Below are 16,825 nucleotides of genomic sequence, written 5' to 3'. Positions count from 1 at the left end.
TTTTTTTTTTTTTAAAGTTGCAAACATACACAAAAGTTGAGAGGAAAAGTCTAATGATCTCCTATGTATCCATCCCCCGGGTTCAAGACTGGTCTACAATTTGCCAATCTTATTTCATTCATCTCCCCCCACCTTATTTTTAAATGGAGTATTTTCAAGCAAGGTCCACACAGCGTGCCATTTCACGCGTATGTACTTCTAGGGTCTTTTGGCAGAGAAGTTGCAAGGAGCCAGCCGGCAGGAGGGAGGTGGTTCTGTGGAGGCCTTGCGGGGCTTCCTGCGTGGACCAGTTGGGTCTGGTGAGCCCAGGAGGTCCTTGGGGGTGGGAAGACGCAGACAAGAGGCAGCGACTGCTCTTTCTCACCTCCTCAAACAGGGAAGCAGCAGCTGCCAGATGCCCAGCTCCTGAGCCGTCGCTTCCTGCTCAGGAGGGTGTTCATACCCGACCCCCAAGGCACCAATCTCATGTTCGCCTTCTTTGCGCAACACTTCACCCACCAGTTCTTCAAAACGTCTGGCAAGATGGGTCCTGGCTTCACCAAGGCCTTGGGCCACGGGGTAAGTCGCTAGGAGGGCCTCCGGGCTTCTCCGGACCTCACTCGGCACAGGCAGGTTGTCACCGGGGGGGCAGGCCAAGTGATCTGAGTGGACTCTCTCTCTCTCTGCTGTCAGGTAGACCTCGGCCACATTTATGGAGACAATCTGGAACGCCAGCATCAGCTGCGGCTCTTTAAGGATGGGAAACTCAAGTACCAGGTAGCGCCGGCCACGGGGATGAGATATTGGGAAGGAGCCTCCACCATCATCCAGGCAGAGGCTGTGGTGGTGGTGGAGGGGTGGTGGCCGGGTGGTGTCCTGAGAGGGCCAGCTGCAGGAGCTGGAGGTGTGCGCAAGTTGGAGAGACAATAAATCTTGTGGAGAAGGTGCCGGACAAGAGGAGCAGATGAGGAGCAGAAATGACCTCTCGTGTCCTCCTGGGAGGTGGCTTTGATATGATGGGCGTTTCCAGTTGCCTTTTAATTACTCCACTATATTTACTGGACGCTATGATGTGCCTGGCACGGGTGATAGAGCAGTGACGGTGATAATTATGGGCCCTGCCCTCAAGGAACTCACAGCCGATCAGGGACCACGGACGAACGTGAAGATGCTAGTTCCATGCAGACTTTTTGTCTAAATTAGCACTGTCCCATAGAAATAGGATGTGAACCACATATGTAATAAGCCAGGAGGTGATCTTAGATATGAGCGTTTTAAAGGACTGCTCCGGCCACAGTGCCGAGGATGGCCCCTGATTAGGAGGTAGAATCAACAGGCCTTGGTTAGGGAGGAGGGGCGGCTGTAAGTAGGAGCGGGAGGAAGTCCGCTGTGGCAGGCGCAGGTGCCCTGCCTCGTTCGCAGGTTGCCAGGTGGCCCCATCCCCCAGGTGCTGGATGGAGAGGTGTACCCGCCGTCGGTGGAAGAGGCACCCGTGTTGATGCACTACCCACGGGGCATTCCACTCCAGAGCCAGATGGCAGTGGGCCAGGAGGTGTTCGGCCTGCTTCCTGGGCTCATGCTCTATGCCACGCTCTGGCTGCGTGAGCACAACCGCGTGTGTGACCTGCTGAAGGCTGAGCACCCTACCTGGGGCGACGAGCAGCTCTTCCAGACGACCCGCCTCATCCTTATCGGTGAGGACTCCAAACCGGCCCTGACCCGGAAGGTCATCCCCTCTGTCCTGAGAAGCAGTGGGTGGAGGGCTCGGGGACAGAAAGCTGGAACTGGAAGACTAGCTCTTCCGCTTATTAGCTACGAGACCGGGAGCAGGCCCCTTCCCCTATTTGAGCCTCGGTTTCCAAATCTGGATGTTGGGGATGATGATAGTTGTAAGGACTTGTTGAAATGATGAATGGGAAAGCACTCAGCACATAGTAGGCCTTCAGAAAATGGATGGCTATGGTGGTTGACTGTGAGCTGGGTAACTCACAGCCAATTTCATTAGCCATCCCAAGTCTCAGCTTCCCCACGTTTCTTTACCCAGATGCATACAGTGACATCCCCAGCATGTGCAGCTCAAAGTCCAGCTCGCCTAGCCTTCGGGGGTGCTCACGCTTCCTGCCCTTCTTGTATCTGCCTTCCTGGAGTTTGGTAGCATCTGAGTGACTCAGGGACAGGATATTTTCGTGTCCCTTACGGGGGCGAGTCTGCAGCCTAAAATGTCATTTGGTTTCCTGCCTGGAAGCTTGGCCCCTGACACTCGTGTCCAGGCTGTGTTCACTCTGAGTCACCAGTAACCCCCTGCCCCCGCCTCTGGGCATCCTGGGCATGGCTAGTCCCTGCTGGTCCCAATTATAGCTCCTGATTCGCCGGAGCTTGTAAGAGCCAGGCATCGGGGATAGAAATAGCCTAAAGAAGAAGGGGCCGGATCTGAAGTCCCAGCACTGCAGAGACCTTGACCAGAGAGGGCAAGTCCATGGGAGGAGGCTGCCCAGCATACTGACTGGTGATAAAGCCGTGACCAAAGGTGTTAATGCTGTGCATCCAGTACTGCATTTAACCCTCCCCCACAACCTTATGGACCAGATACGATTACTCTTGTGGTGCAAATTAAGATTCAGAGAGGTTAAGCGAATTCTCCAAGACCGCTCAGCAGAGGAAGACTTGAACCAGGGCTGGCTGCCACCAAGTTTCATGCTACTTCCAACCCACTGCAAGGGGAGCTCGTCCCTGAGTGGGGAGGGATCGCAAGACTTAGCCCGATCTTTGCCGATGTGTGAGGATGGGGAGGGGATTCTCCCCTCACACCTGCACTTACTTCCCCTGCTTCTTGTCTACGTGTATTGACACTTCCTACTATATTATGCCAGGCCTTGGGCCAAGCAGTGTAGATGCAATTATTCTCTACTCCTCCCAATGACCCTATGAATACAAACTGATATTATTATAACACACATTTCGCAGATGAGGAAAGTGAGGTTCAGAGAGCTTACGCCACGCACGCGGCCCTGGCTCAAGTGGCTAGAAATGTGAGGCCAGGATTTGGACCAGGTCTGCTGATCGCAAATCCAGTGGCTCCAGACCGATTTGCTAAAAGCCAATTTAGCTAAGGGCTGATTGGCTAAAATATCTGTTTCCTTTAATATCTAGGCGACCGGTTTTCATTTCGTTGTGGAATGTTCGATTTGTTTCTCCTCTGGCTCTTTGCTTTGTAGCTGGTTGACTGAGGGAGCAGAGGAAAACTCAGTGCACAAGAATTCTGATTTATAGGAACATGTGAGAAATATATTTAGGACTGGAGTAGCCTTCTGTCTTCAGCCTTCTTGTTATGCTGCAGCGGCCACCCTCGGAGGGGTCTTTTTGAAGCCTGCCTCGCAGTCACGATGAGAGCCCTCATTAAGCAACTTCCATTTCCCCAGATTTTGTGGCCTCTGCGACTTCTTCTAATGAGCTTTGGGAGGGGGTCCCCGAGGGTCAGGGAACCAGTTCTCAGACACTTCCTTTGCATGTCCTGCTTAGCTGGGCCCACACATCTCTGTGGAAGTAGGAGCAGATGGTAGATCTAATCTTGGGACGTCAGTTCAACCCGAAACAGAAAATTCCATCTTCACACCTCTTCACAAAAAAGACAGAGTGAACGTGGACCAAATACAATGAAACAGCGTCCACAGCCACGAAGAAGCCAAAAAGCAAGCAGTTTCCACGAACTGGCCTGCTTCCCAGGCCGGGTGACTCAATGGCTGTGCTCTGCTGACCCTTTCCCCAATGCTCCCTCCCAGGGGAGACCATCAAGATTGTGATTGAGGAATACGTGCAGCAGTTGAGCGGCTACTTCCTGCAACTCAAGTTCGACCCAGAGCTGCTGTTCAGCGCCCAGTTCCAGTATCGCAATCGTATCGCCGTGGAGTTCAACCAGCTCTACCGCTGGCACCCGCTCATGCCTGACGCCTTCAAGGTGGGCTCCCAGGAGTACAGCTACGAGCAGTTCCTGTTCAATACCTCCATGCTGGTGGACTATGGGGTGGAGGCCCTGGTGGACGCCTTTTCTCGCCAGAGCGCCGGCCGGGTGAGTCTCAGAGGGGCCTCGGTGGGGACGGGTGGGCTCTGGGATCCCACAGACCTGGATTCAGGCCCCAGTTCTCTTTTCTGTAAAACGGGGACAGTGTCATTCCTACAGGGCGGTCGTAAGCATTCCTTCCTTCATTTTCTCATTCTTTCGTTCATTCAGCAATGCTGGGTGTCGCACCAGCTGCTGGGGATATAGCGATGAATAAGATCAGGGTGGTTCTTGGGGCCTTGTCCTTTTTGGCACTTATGCCTTAGAAAGGAACAACAGTCATATGGCAGCTGACGTCACTTGAGTACTTCCTGTGCGTTAGGCCCTGTGCCAGGTGCATCTCGGGTATTATCAGAATTGTAAGAACATGTTTGGAACCAAAGTACAGAAAGCCCACGGGGCCCTGGGGACTCGGAAGGGGGTCTTCTGAGCCAGAGTTGGGGATTGTGGATTAGGAAGTGATGTTTGAGCAGAGAACCGAAGAATGGATGGGGATCTCCCAGGGAGAGAGGTAGTGTCAATGGCGGGATATGATGGTGTTCCAGAGGGAGGGGACAGCTTGAGAAAGGCCTGGAAGTCAGAGGACATGGCAATCTGAGGACCAGGTGTACCTGCGGGGTACGATAATATATGTGGAAGTACCTACACACAGTAGGTCTTCATTAAAGGGTAGGCCTCTGTTATGGGCTGAATGACCCCTCCCCCGCATCAATTCATGTGTTGAAGTCCTGACTCCCAGGACCTCAGAATTTGACTGTATTTGGAGACAGGGTCTTTAAAGGGATAATTAAGGTTAAATGGGGTTACTGGGTGGGTCCTAGTCTGACTGGTGTCCTTTTAAGAAGAGGAGATTAGGATATAGACATGTACAGGGGGCAGACATAGGGAGAAGACGGCCATCTGTAACCCAAGGAGAGGGGCCTCAGAATAAAAGCAAGCCTGCTGACACCTTGAACTTGGACTTCTAGCTTCCAGAACTGTGAGGAAATAAGTTTGTGTCGTTTAAATTACCCAGTTGGTAGTACTTTGTTACGGCGGGCCTAGAAAATGAATATAGCTTTGTCCCCTGAAATTCCTACTCGACTCCCTCCTAAATCTTCCCTTTCGCACATTCGGAAGCTTTCATCTCCTCCATCTCAGCTCCCCTCACCCCCCGTTTTGCTCTAACCCTCGTCCCTAAGCCCTGTCATGAAGTCGTGGCACCATAGGAGTTCAGGTTTCTTTCTGGTATTTTAACTGAAATTAGCAATATGCTGCCAGCAGTGGGCAGCTGCTGTCTGCCTTATGGTCTGTCTTCTCTGTGGGGACACAGGCGTGAGCAGAGGCAGCGGCTTTTGTGGGGGGCCTATGAAAAGCCCTGCTATTTTCTGGTGCAGGGTGGAAGGGCAGCAGAAGCTGTCGACTCTCGGCATATTAAAAAGAGTATGAGAGATGATGAAACGGGGCTTCAGCTGATAATCACCACACGTGGCCACCATCGTTTTGGGTTACCATGTGACCAACACTGCGGTGACTGCTTTGCATATTTTATCTCCCTTATTTTGCCACAACTCCATCAGGTGGATGCTCTTACCGGCCCCGTTTTTGCTCAGGAAGAAGCTGAGAGCTGGCTTCAGTAATTTGCCCTGGGTCCCTGTTTTAGGATCACAAATTAGGTGGCTTTAAACAGCAGGAATGTAGTTTTTCACAGTCTGGAGGCTAGAAGTCCAAAATCAAGCTGTCAGCGGAGCCTGGCTCTCTCTGAAGGCTCCAGCGGGACTCTGTTCCATGCCTCTCTCAGCTCCTGGTGGAAGCATCTCTCCGACATGGTGTTCTTCCTGTATCTTTGGTTTTTCTTTTTTATCAGGACACCAGTCATTGGATCAGGGCCCACCTTAGTGGAATATGACCTCATTTTAACTTGATTACATCTATTTCTAAATAAGGTCACATTCCTAGGTACTGGGGGTTAGGAGTTTAATGTATCTTTTTGGGAGCACACAAGTCAACTACAACAGCCCCACAGCTTTTAAATGGTAGAACTGAGATTGGCACCAGGCTCTGCTAGCTTTGCTCCAAGGTATATGATTTCACCCAAATTTGCTTTTCCTCTTTCCCATCCAGTCATACTCGTTCTATCCAAACAGAATTCTTTCTTAAGCTTTAACATTATGAATTCATCTCGAACAATAGAGCTTTCTTTAGACCAATGCTCCTTAATAGTTACAAATGAGAAAATTTTTTGAGGCCTTCCTTATCTCACCAGGTTTCCCGGACTTTGAACCCTATTGTCATTCCTTTGACAAGATGTTATACCACCCATTGGTCTTGGAGTTAAACTTCAAGTTTAGTTAAGCTAAATTTGTTTATATTTTCTAGTTTTCCTGGCAAGGTTTTAGCTCCCTTGTTGCTAGCTTATGACCGCTCCTTTCTCAGAAAACTTGGCAGAAGGAAGGAGAAACAAAGTCACGTATATCCCCGTGAATGGCTTTATCTGGTCTGAATGGAGTGACTTGACACTCTGTCTTCCTACCTTCAAGGTCAGAGTTTCTCTGTCCTAGTGGTGGCTGATTACTAGGGGTCCACTGTTTAATACTTAGATTCTCAGTAAATTTTGTTGAATCTCAATACTACGATAAGGGAAAGGAAAGCAATAGAAATAGTTTCCTTAGCAGAATCCCTGAAAAGATCAAACATCTCTGTTCTATAATAAGAACTGATTTGGAGAGTGACAGATACATGTTAGTTCTGCCAGGTATAATTTTAAAAACATCTTAGGAAAGCCCTAAATTTTAACCTCACGAGCTGATATTTGTCCATCCCCCCATTTCCAACCCTTGCTGGCTCAGAGAACCTTCTGTCCTTCCAAATTTCGTTTCCAAAGCTGGAATGCCTGTCCCCTCTGCTCGAGCTCTTGGCTGTGGCCATACTGGCCTTCTCCTCGGCAGAGTCCTAGCTGCTGAACCGAAGAGTTTCAGAACCTTCTTTAACAGGATATTGGGGGCTTCTCACAAAGGGTCGGGGACCGGCGTGGCTGATGAGCCAGCACAGTGGCCTCCTGGCCCATTTCACACTTTAACGATGAGGAAGCCGAGACTCACAGGAGATCCCCAAGAAGGCATGGCAGTGGCAGACCTCACGGCAGGTCCCCAGCAGAGTGAGGGGCCAGGCTGAGCCATGTGCTCTGTCCTGGCTCGGGAAGGACTCCTGACCCGCAGTTCTTTTCCAGGACAGTGTGGCCCGGCTCTCAGAGCATGGCTGTGTTTCTGTCTTGGCAGATCGGTGGGGGTAGGAACATAGACCACCATGTCCTGCACGTGGCGGTGGAAGTCATCAAGGAATCCCGAGAGCTGCGGCTGCAGCCCTTCAATGAGTACCGCAAGAGGTTCGGCATGAAGCCCTATACCTCCTTCCAGGAGTTCACAGGTGAGCAGCTGTTTCCCGGACACGGTCCCTGCCCTCATGGGACTTGCACTAAAGCGAGGAAGACAGCGAGGAAACAGAATGGGCCAATACATGGAGCCGGCACTGGGACTGCAATTATGGGGTGTGTGGGAAGGCAAATAACTCCACTTGGGGAGAGAAGGTGGCTTTTGTCTGGTTTTGAAGGATAAATAGGGATTTTTCCAGATAAAGAATAGAAGGAAGAGTATTCTAGGTAGAGGAACAGAAAGTACAAAAGCACAGAGCTCACGAAGAATGAATCTACTAGAGAGAACAGTTATAGGTATGGCTGGAGCAAGGGGCTTATGTGGGGATGGGACGGGGGTTAGTAATGGGACGTTGGAGCTCAACTGTGTAGAATATTGGATTCTATGCTAAAGATTTTGGGTTTTATTCTGTCTAGCGATTCCTAAATACTCGTTTATAGACCAGTGACCTGAGAATCACTTAGAAAACTGGTTAAAAATATCACATCCTGGATGTCTCTCCTAGAGAGTCTGATTCAGTAGGCCTGGGTAGTACCCAAGACTGCGTGTGCATGCGTGTGTGCGTGTGTGTGTGTGTATTGTTATTGTTGTTGCTGTTGTTTATGATCCCCAGCTACTGGGCAGCCAAGTTTGGAAACCCTTGTCACAGACAATGGGGAGCCACTAAAGGGTCTTGACAAGGGTGTGACATGACCCATGCCCGTGTACTAGTGCCCTAAGGAGGGTGGATTTGAAAAAACAGGGAAGCTCAAGGTCAGCGTCCTGTGATCGTTCAGAGGGGCTGAAATAACACCATTACTCAATCTCTGTGTGAGCTTAGACAAGTTACACTACCTCTCCGAGCGCCAGTAGAACTCAGGGTCTTAGATGGTGATAAGGCCTTAAAACCTGCCTGTGAAGGAAACAAGATGAGTCGCTTCCCCTTGTTTTAACGATCAGGTTCTTAGGGCACAGAGAAGTGAGATGTGTGGCCCAAGGTGGCAGATCCAGGCCCTTGAGTCCTTCTTCAGTAGCAGATTCCTTTCCCTGGATGCAGCCCTGGAGAAGGGTCTGTCAGCCAGGCCAGATTTGAGGGCCTGTGCTCAATTGCTCAAGTCGTTCTCCTGAAGTTGCTTATTCACCCCAGGAAAAGGTGGATCTAGAAGGCTCCCTCCCTAGATTAACCTTAATGAATGGCATTGTGATCCTGACTCTAACTTTTCTCCCTTGTAGGAGAAAAGGAGATGGCAGCTGAGTTGGAGGAGTTGTACGGAGACATTGATGCCTTGGAGTTCTATCCGGGACTGCTTCTTGAGAAGTGCCATCCGAACTCCATCTTTGGGGAAAGTATGATAGAAATTGGGGCTCCCTTTTCCCTCAAGGGCCTCTTGGGGAATCCCATCTGTTCTCCGGAGTACTGGAAGTCAAGCACATTTGGTGGCGAGATGGGCTTCAACATTGTCAAAACGGCCACACTGAAGAAGCTGGTCTGCCTCAACACCAAGACTTGTCCCTATGTTGCCTTCCGTGTGCCCGATCCCCACCAGGATGGGGAGCCTGCTGTGGAGCGGCCGTCCACAGAACTCTGAGGGGGTGGGGCAGCAGCATGCTGGAGGGTGGAGCTTTGTGTTTGTCTTTCCAGAATGCCGAGGCCAAGCTTCCTAGTCTTAAGCGTCCGGTTTCTAGTTTGGCATCAAGAGTATCAGGGATGACATTTAGAACTTTGTGTCTTTCGCCCATTATCTTGAATATTGTGGTCTTGTTTGTCATTCTAGAATACTGAATGCCTGGTTAACCACCCAGAACATTAGGAGTGGTTCTCGTGGGCATGCCAGAATCCTGGATTCCTGGTTGACAGCCTAGAATGTCAGATTTCTGGTTGGTTTGGAATATGGGCATTCTAGAACATGGAGCTCCTGATGGAATCATCTAGAAAGTTAGGAGGTGTTTGTTTTGCATTCTAGAATTATGCCCCCCTTCCCCGGAATGTTGACTTTCCAATTGGTGATTCCGAATGTGTGTTCCTGGTTGCTGATCCAGAACAGTGGCTGGCGTGCCAGGTCAGTTCTGGTCTGAATGTCTAGAATGTTGATTTGGTTCATTTTCCTGTTCCATGAGACATCTGCAGAGCAGGAGAATGTCTGATGTCTAAGAAGAATGCACTGCCTGAATCTATGCCTACACTGAGGGGGCAAGGAGGTGGGGTGTTCTTCTTGGGACCCCCAACTTAGACCCTGGTTGGCGGATAGAGAGAGAACAGGTGAACTTTTTCCAGGCCTTTGTCTGGAAGGCACCAGAGCTCTGTCTCCATCCAGGGTCTTGACTCATGGCAGCTGTTTCTCATGAAGCGAATAAAATTCTTTTTCCAAATTGCTGCTATGTGTCTCCTTTGATCCCGTCCCCAGGAGCGGCGGTAAGACTGAAGTAACCTTTCTCCCAGCCACAATCTAGATGTGGTAGAGGATGCAGCATGGGTGTTTCCATCCAGGTCCCTGGGGCTTGTCATTGTCCAGATCTACCAGATGCTTCATTTACCCATAATGGGTCAGATATTACCTCTTCCAGGCTGTGCTCCTAAAACACACGACTTCCTAGGCCCAGGAGATGCAGCATGCAGCTTCCACCATCTGATTAAAACAACTTCCTCCCTTACTGAGCAGACAACCGAGATGAAAGACATCTGGGGAGGGGAACACTACTAACTGTACCGGTTTTATACATTTGATTCTTATTCTCATCTCAACAGTATGGATGAAGTGGTATAAAAATCCCCATTACAAAACCGAGGAAATTGAGACTCGAGGTGGCCATATGACATGCCCCACAGGTGCCAGAGCCAGGTTGGGACTCGGGTCTAACTAAGTCTAGAGCTGCGCTCTTTCCCCCATTCGGCTTCCTCTTGCTTCCTGGTTTGGTTCAGTTCCAGGCCCGATCTTGCCTGTCTGGCTCAAGGTCAAAGGCAGAAGTTGGGGGATAGCCTCCAACTTACTTGTATTCTATTCATTCAGTCACGAATATTTATCTTCCTAACTGCTTACTACATGCCAGTTATTGTCACAGCCTGGGGCTCCAGCAGTGAGCAATTGAGACAGGCCAGGCTTCTGCAAGGGTGGAGCTCACATTCCAGTGGGGGAAGAGTAGAAGATAAACAAGCAAACAATAGGTGTGATCATCCTTCTAACTCACTCTGTTCTGCCCTCCACTGCTTAACCGCTGAGCACATAGACCCTTTGCCCAGCCATGTGGACCCCCCATAGCCAGCAAAGAGAGTAGAGGTCAGAAAGGTAAGGTAAGAACTCTGTGCTTTGGGCTTTAGCGAGCCTGGGGAAGGAAGATGGCCCAGAAATAATGGGGGAAATTGGGGTCCAGGCTGGGGGTCCCTGAGGCTGGGCTTCTTGCCTTACAGTCCAGAAAGCTCTTGTTTTTCTTTGCATTGTCTGGAGCTGCCTCTCCACTCCCTCCTGGACTGTTGAATACAGAGAATGCAGTCTCCCCTCGATTGCTCTGATCTGGAAGGATCCTTCGAGTGCTGGCAGCAGGCATGGCGTGCTTGTGTCTTGTCTTGCTTGCCCATATCTATTTCTCCTCTCCTGCTAACATCCCTACTTTGCCTGAGAATCCTCCCTCATTATTTTCAGTCTTGGTGGTTCCATCAAGGGCCTTGTCCCGGCCGAAGGGTTGGCCTGTGAATCGATTCCAGCCAATCATCCTACACCCTCTCCTTATAAATTGGCCCCGAGTGGAGTCGCATGGGGATTCAGATGACTGACTCTGACTCATCCCCACAGCTGGACTCTGAAAAGCCTGTCCCATGAGTTCCCGCTTCCAAGATCACCAGGGAAGCCTGGATTCCTGACCTCAAGACTTTAGCTTTTCCGTCCATCCTGAGAGATGCTCCATGAATCCCTCTTTCACTGGTCAGAGTTGGGGTCTGTTGTTTGCAACCAAACCTGAACGACTTTGAGATGATAAAAGCACTGCAATGGCTCTGGAATTTTAATCAGCAGAGACACGATCAGACTAGTGTTTTAGAAAGAGTACCCTTGGGTCAGGGGACAATAGAGTACAGCAGCAAGAACCAGAGGCCGGCAGAATGTTCAGAAAGCAGTGGCCGTGGTCCAGCTGAGAGATGTTGGCTGCCGGGGTCAGGAGAAGGGCTGTAGGGTTGGTCAGGAGGATGGGATGGATTTTAGGGATCGTCTTTTCCTGAATGCAGCTGGACTTGGTTTTGCCTGGATAACTGTGTATGAAATTTTGCAAACGGAAAATTAGGTCAAACGCACCAAGAAGGCCTTTTCAGAGTGGAAGATCTTAATGCCCATGATATGAATGCCCATTCCCGGAATTTTGATTTGGCAGGTGTGATGGTTAATTTTGTGTGTCAGCTTGGCTGCGCTACAGTTATTAAATCAAACCCTAATCTAGATGTGGTTGTGAGTGTATTTTGCAGGCATGGTTAATATCTATAATCAGCTGACTTCGAGCAAAGGAGAGAACACTTGATGACGTGGGTGGGCCTTATCTAATCAGCTGAGGTTCTTAACAAAAACCGAAGGTTTCCCAGAGAAGAAATTCTGCTTCAAGACTATAGTATCAATTCCTACCTGAGTTTTCAGCCTGCTGGCCTGCCCAATGGATTTGACTTGCCAACTCTGACAATTGTGTGAGGCCATCCTAAAAATAAAGCCATATATATACCCCCCATATACATCCATGCATACACACATGCATATATCTCATTTGTTCTGTTTCTCTGGAGGAGGCTGACTGATACAGCGGGTGGTTCATTCAGGGCTCCCAGCAAGAACAACAGAACATCCTCTAGCCCATTTAAGCAGGAAGGATTTTATTATAGGACATGGCGTAGCTCATGGAAACACTGGAAAGACCAGAGGATTAGGCTCTAAGGCTTCCTGCTCAGGAACAGCGGCTACTGCTCCAGTGCAGATGCTTCTGCTACCACCACCGCACACGGGCATCTCGGATTGTACCTCTGCTGCCGAACCCCACTACTGCTGCCCCTGAAAGCTGGCTGCTTCTACAGCCACCTTAGCCAGAAAATGGATTCAGCCTGGCACCTGTTTCCTCACTTATGTCTACTTGGAATTAAAGTCATTCTTATGCCCGAATTCCAGCTCCAAGAGAGGATGGGAAAGTGAGTTTTTTGGCTTGTACCTCGGAAAGAACCAGATGGTGGGAAATTCTCCATATCTGGGAAAAGTATTCAAAGAGGCTGGGAAAACCTGGATGGTCTACCTCAATGGATCTATTGTTTCAGTTCTGTTTTGCTTCTGCGGGCCCGTGCCCTAGAACACCATAAAGAATATCACAGTGGCACCACTGTTGACCTGGCAACAGCTCCAAATAATTACAAGCAAAGAACACGAGAAGCCAAATTATGGAAGTACAGAATAGCAGAGACGCAAAGACCGTAGGCACACACCGTCCACTCTGCTAAAAAGGTTTGCGTAAAGAAGTGTCAAAAATGTTAGGCATGCACACAGCCCACTTTTCTACTTAATCATGCTCTCCTATAAAAATGGACTTTAAACTGAAATAGCTTTGGGTGAATAACAGCAATGAATATTAAAAGAAGCTTTTGTAGGGCAGTATGAAGGGAACAACAATGAAACACTTTCCTTACCATCTTACCTGTTATTCGTGTTTGATTTCCTTCCAGACTGGGTCTAAATACTTTTTTGTACTCTCAATCTCTATACTTTTGGTCAAAAGGGCTTCGAGCCATTTGCACAACGTCAGCCTTGGTCATTTCAGGACAATATGGCAGGACAGTCTTGCAGACTTCTGTGGCAGATTCCCCTCACCTCCCTCCACCCCCCACCTTGGAATATAACATGCAACAAAGTGCATTAATCTTAAGTGCATGTATTTTTTTGTAAGTATAAACCCAAGTAACCACCAAAGAAATCAAGATATAGAACATTCCAGCACCACAGAAGGCATTTTTGTGCCCCTTCCCTGTCTAAAAACCACTAAAATATAACCATTATTCTGACTTCTGTCACCGTTGATTAGTTTTGTTTGCTTTTTAATTTCATACAATATATCCTTTTTGGAGTCTGACTTCTTTTCCTCAATGTATCTATTGACATCCAAGTTGCTATGTATCAGCAGTTTGACATTCTTCACTGTGTGTAAGTACTTAATGGATACCACAATCGATTTATCTAGTCAATTGTCGATGGACGTTTGGGTTGTTTCCATTGTTTGACTGTTACAAGTTAAGGTGCCTCTTTGGCAGATTTTAACCCTTATAAATGGCTTTATTTGAAACATCAACTTTTATACACATTTATTATGGGAAATGCTTCCTGTTCTCTGTTCAAAATCCCCTGCTGTATCTTCTCTTGCTTAATGGCCTGATGGAAAGAGAAGATGATGCACGAGCGTGGCAAGCACCATTAGAGAAGGAAAAGGAAACATTTATCAAGAGCCTACTCCGTGGCATGGACCTTCCTGCTTATTTCATTAACTCTGACTAACAGCTGTATGACGAGTTTCTCCCGTTGCACAAAGGAAGAAATTGAGATTCAGAAAAATTAGGTGACTTGTCCAGAGCTATGAAGTGGTGGGAGGCAGCGGTGAAGTTCCGATGCGTGGCCAATTTCCACCTTGCGCCCTGTTCAAGATACCCAAAACCAGAATCACAGTAGGGATGGAGGAAATGGAGGGTGGAAGGTGCAGTGATGTGGTGGGCGTTGGTGATGTTAATTTACTTCCAGATGATTCTGTTAACAAGCCTCAGATGGAGACTTCTGCACCGTATCATGCTGTCTCTCGGTCCTTCTTTTCCTGTTTAAACGAGTGACATTTTCTTTCCTCTCCCATGACTCGCTTTTTTGAGGCTTGCTATCTCTTTTCTGCTCTGTGACTTGTACTCTACACACCACAATGATGTTCACTGAAAACTGGTTCCCTGAAGTCTGAAAAACTGTTGCCTTTTATCTCCCCATCTGCTTCGGACTTCCCTTTACTCCCTCCCCTCTAGCCACACTCGTTGAAGCTCCAATCCCAAGCTCTCCCCTTCCCCACCACAGGGTAACCAAGTGCCCGTTCTTGTCTTGGTTCTCAATTCTTGCTTCCACAGGAGGGACCCAAGACATATCCTAGTTTCCACCTCCTCCCTAGTCACCCTATGGGGTGGAGTGGGGGATCTGGCATGGTTTTTTGTTTTTTTTGTTTTTTTTAATTGTGGTAAAATACACATAAATTGGGATTCTTTCTTGCATTTCATAGATGAGATGATGGAAGCTCAGAGAGAAATTTCTGTGAGGTCATAAAACCTGTCAATGGCAGAACCTGGACCCAGAACTCACAATCAGGAGCTGTGTCCAGTCCGTGCTAACTGATGACCGAGATCTAAGAGGCCTTCCCTGGGATGATAAACACAGCATAGGCCGGGGTGATGCCTAAGCCCCTGTTCTTTCCATTCTGAAAGTCATCGGTCACAAAAAATGTGGTTAGCACATGTTCAAATGACTTATGCTCTTGGAATTTTCCAGGAGCTAGGATGCTGGGTTGAGGGAAGCAGCTTGATGGCAAGGTCCCAGATAATGTGACGCAAAATACTGTCTGTTGCCTTCCACAAATCTTGAGACAGCACGCAGGGCAGCAGAATAAGAAGAAATGTAGCGAATCCAAATGTCCCCCAGGCTGAAGGGTTTCATGCAGAGATAGACTCTAACAAGTGCCAGATATCTGGTTCTTGTCTATCGGTCACTTAGGGGTTTCTTGTCAGGAGCTTGGGCTCCTGGTTCCCAGGACCATGTAGACTGACTTCCCTTGTGGTTCCAGAAATGAAAGAAGCAATTGCAATCTCCTTGTCCACAAAAAGAAAGGGAGATTTATTAGACTTAACAGAAAAGTTACAGTACGGCATATAATCAAGGTAATATTTTCCTGGCCTATGTGCTATTAAGGCAAATCTTTTTTGAATACCTCATCCTTCATCATGCCAAACATATTAAAAGGCATCCATATACCACATTTAATATAATTTACATATGTATAATTTACATGTATGCCAAGGTGGGTTTTAGTTGACTAGTTAAGTAACATATTGCATTTTATAGCCGTTTGTAATTTCAATTTTACTATTTTATTTTAGTATTTTTGACAAGACATTATCTCTTCTAAGTTTTAAATAATTCCATAAGCCCTTGAAAAACTCAACGACCATCAGGTGCTGCATCCCAGGGTTTACTGAATAACCTTGCTTCGTGGCCTCTCTGGATCACCCTGCAGCATTATTATTCAGTAACCTCTTTCTCTTCTCCTTGGTCTAAATCTGACCATTCTCATGCAGCTAGACAAGAGATCACAGGTGAGTTCTCTGCTGATTTGGAAAAATATGGACATAAGTTTCCCGACTGAGTGTCTCCAATGAAATATTTTTACACATCCTGCTTTATAAATGCAGCTGAACTGGAGGCTGCCATTCAAAATGGCAGCCATCTCTTACGCATTAGCTGGTCTGGACACTTCTCACTGCTGACAAACCAGGAAGAAAGTAGGGAGTCTCACTGAACGGACTTAAGCAGTGTACCAGTTTGCAGAATGTAGGAGTACCTGTGAGCATAAGCTTGCTAATGAAAGAGCGGGGACAGGTAACCATCTGTAATTACTATTCTGACTCCTAGCACCATAGATTAGGGTGTTCTTTTTCTCTTTCTTGGTTTATTTATTTTCCACTTTATTTCTTCCCACTTAAAAAACTGAGGGATATTCTGAAATCACTAAAAAACACTTTCAGCAGTTTATTGTATTTAATTGCATGATTGGTTTTCAATGATATTGTGGTCCCAAACCGAATTTTCTTATCGAGTGTAATGAATCTTTTCTAATGTCTGGCTAATTATTACAATTCGATGAATATCTGTTTAATGTAATGAAATTAAAGTGAATCTAAAACTTGTAAAGAAAATCGAGGTATAATTGCAACATCATATTGGTTTTAGGTGTATAACATGATTCAATATTTGTATATATTGTGAAAATCTTGTTCTTAAATTTTATGTGAATGGCATCATATGGTATGTACTTTTTGTTTCTTGCTTCCTCTGCTCAACGTAGTGTCTTATAAGATTATCCATATTTTTGTGTTTATCAACAGTTTGTTCTTTTTTAATCCTGGGCAGCTTTCCACCATGTAAATATACAGGAATCTGTTTATATTTTTACTTGTTGATGGACATTTGGATTGTTTCTAGTTTCAGCTATTATGAATACAACTATTATGAACATTTGATACAAAGCATTTCTGGATACATGTCTTCATTTCCCCTGGATAAATATTTGGAGCAGAATTTCTGGATCATATGGTAAGTATCTATTTAACTTTATAAGAAATGGCTAAATAGTTCTCCAAAGTGGTTGCGCC

The 16,825-nt window shown here is 47.5% G+C and overlaps 1 protein-coding gene across 1 annotated transcript in view; it reads left to right on the top strand.

The window, feature by feature from the left end:
* The window catches only part of PTGS1 (prostaglandin-endoperoxide synthase 1), a 19,007-nt gene extending 9,208 nt beyond the window's left edge, over positions 1-9,799 (top strand). The window contains exons 5-10 of the mRNA XM_039866677.1: positions 377-558; positions 673-756; positions 1,427-1,673; positions 3,759-4,045; positions 7,294-7,441; positions 8,659-9,799. Coding sequence (XP_039722611.1) covers positions 377-558; positions 673-756; positions 1,427-1,673; positions 3,759-4,045; positions 7,294-7,441; positions 8,659-9,014 — 1,304 coding nt within the window. The 3' untranslated portion in view covers positions 9,015-9,799. The remainder of the gene's footprint in view (positions 1-376; positions 559-672; positions 757-1,426; positions 1,674-3,758; positions 4,046-7,293; positions 7,442-8,658) is intronic.
* Positions 9,800-16,825: the final 7,026 nt, after the last annotated feature.

Source organism: Pteropus medius, unplaced genomic scaffold, assembly GCF_902729225.1.
Source record: "Pteropus medius unplaced genomic scaffold, Ma_sr-lr_union100, whole genome shotgun sequence".
Classification (NCBI taxonomy): Eukaryota; Metazoa; Chordata; class Mammalia; order Chiroptera; family Pteropodidae; genus Pteropus; species Pteropus medius.
The sequence above is the reverse complement of the archived record's forward strand: the minus strand, read 5'-3'. Positions and strand labels throughout refer to the sequence as shown.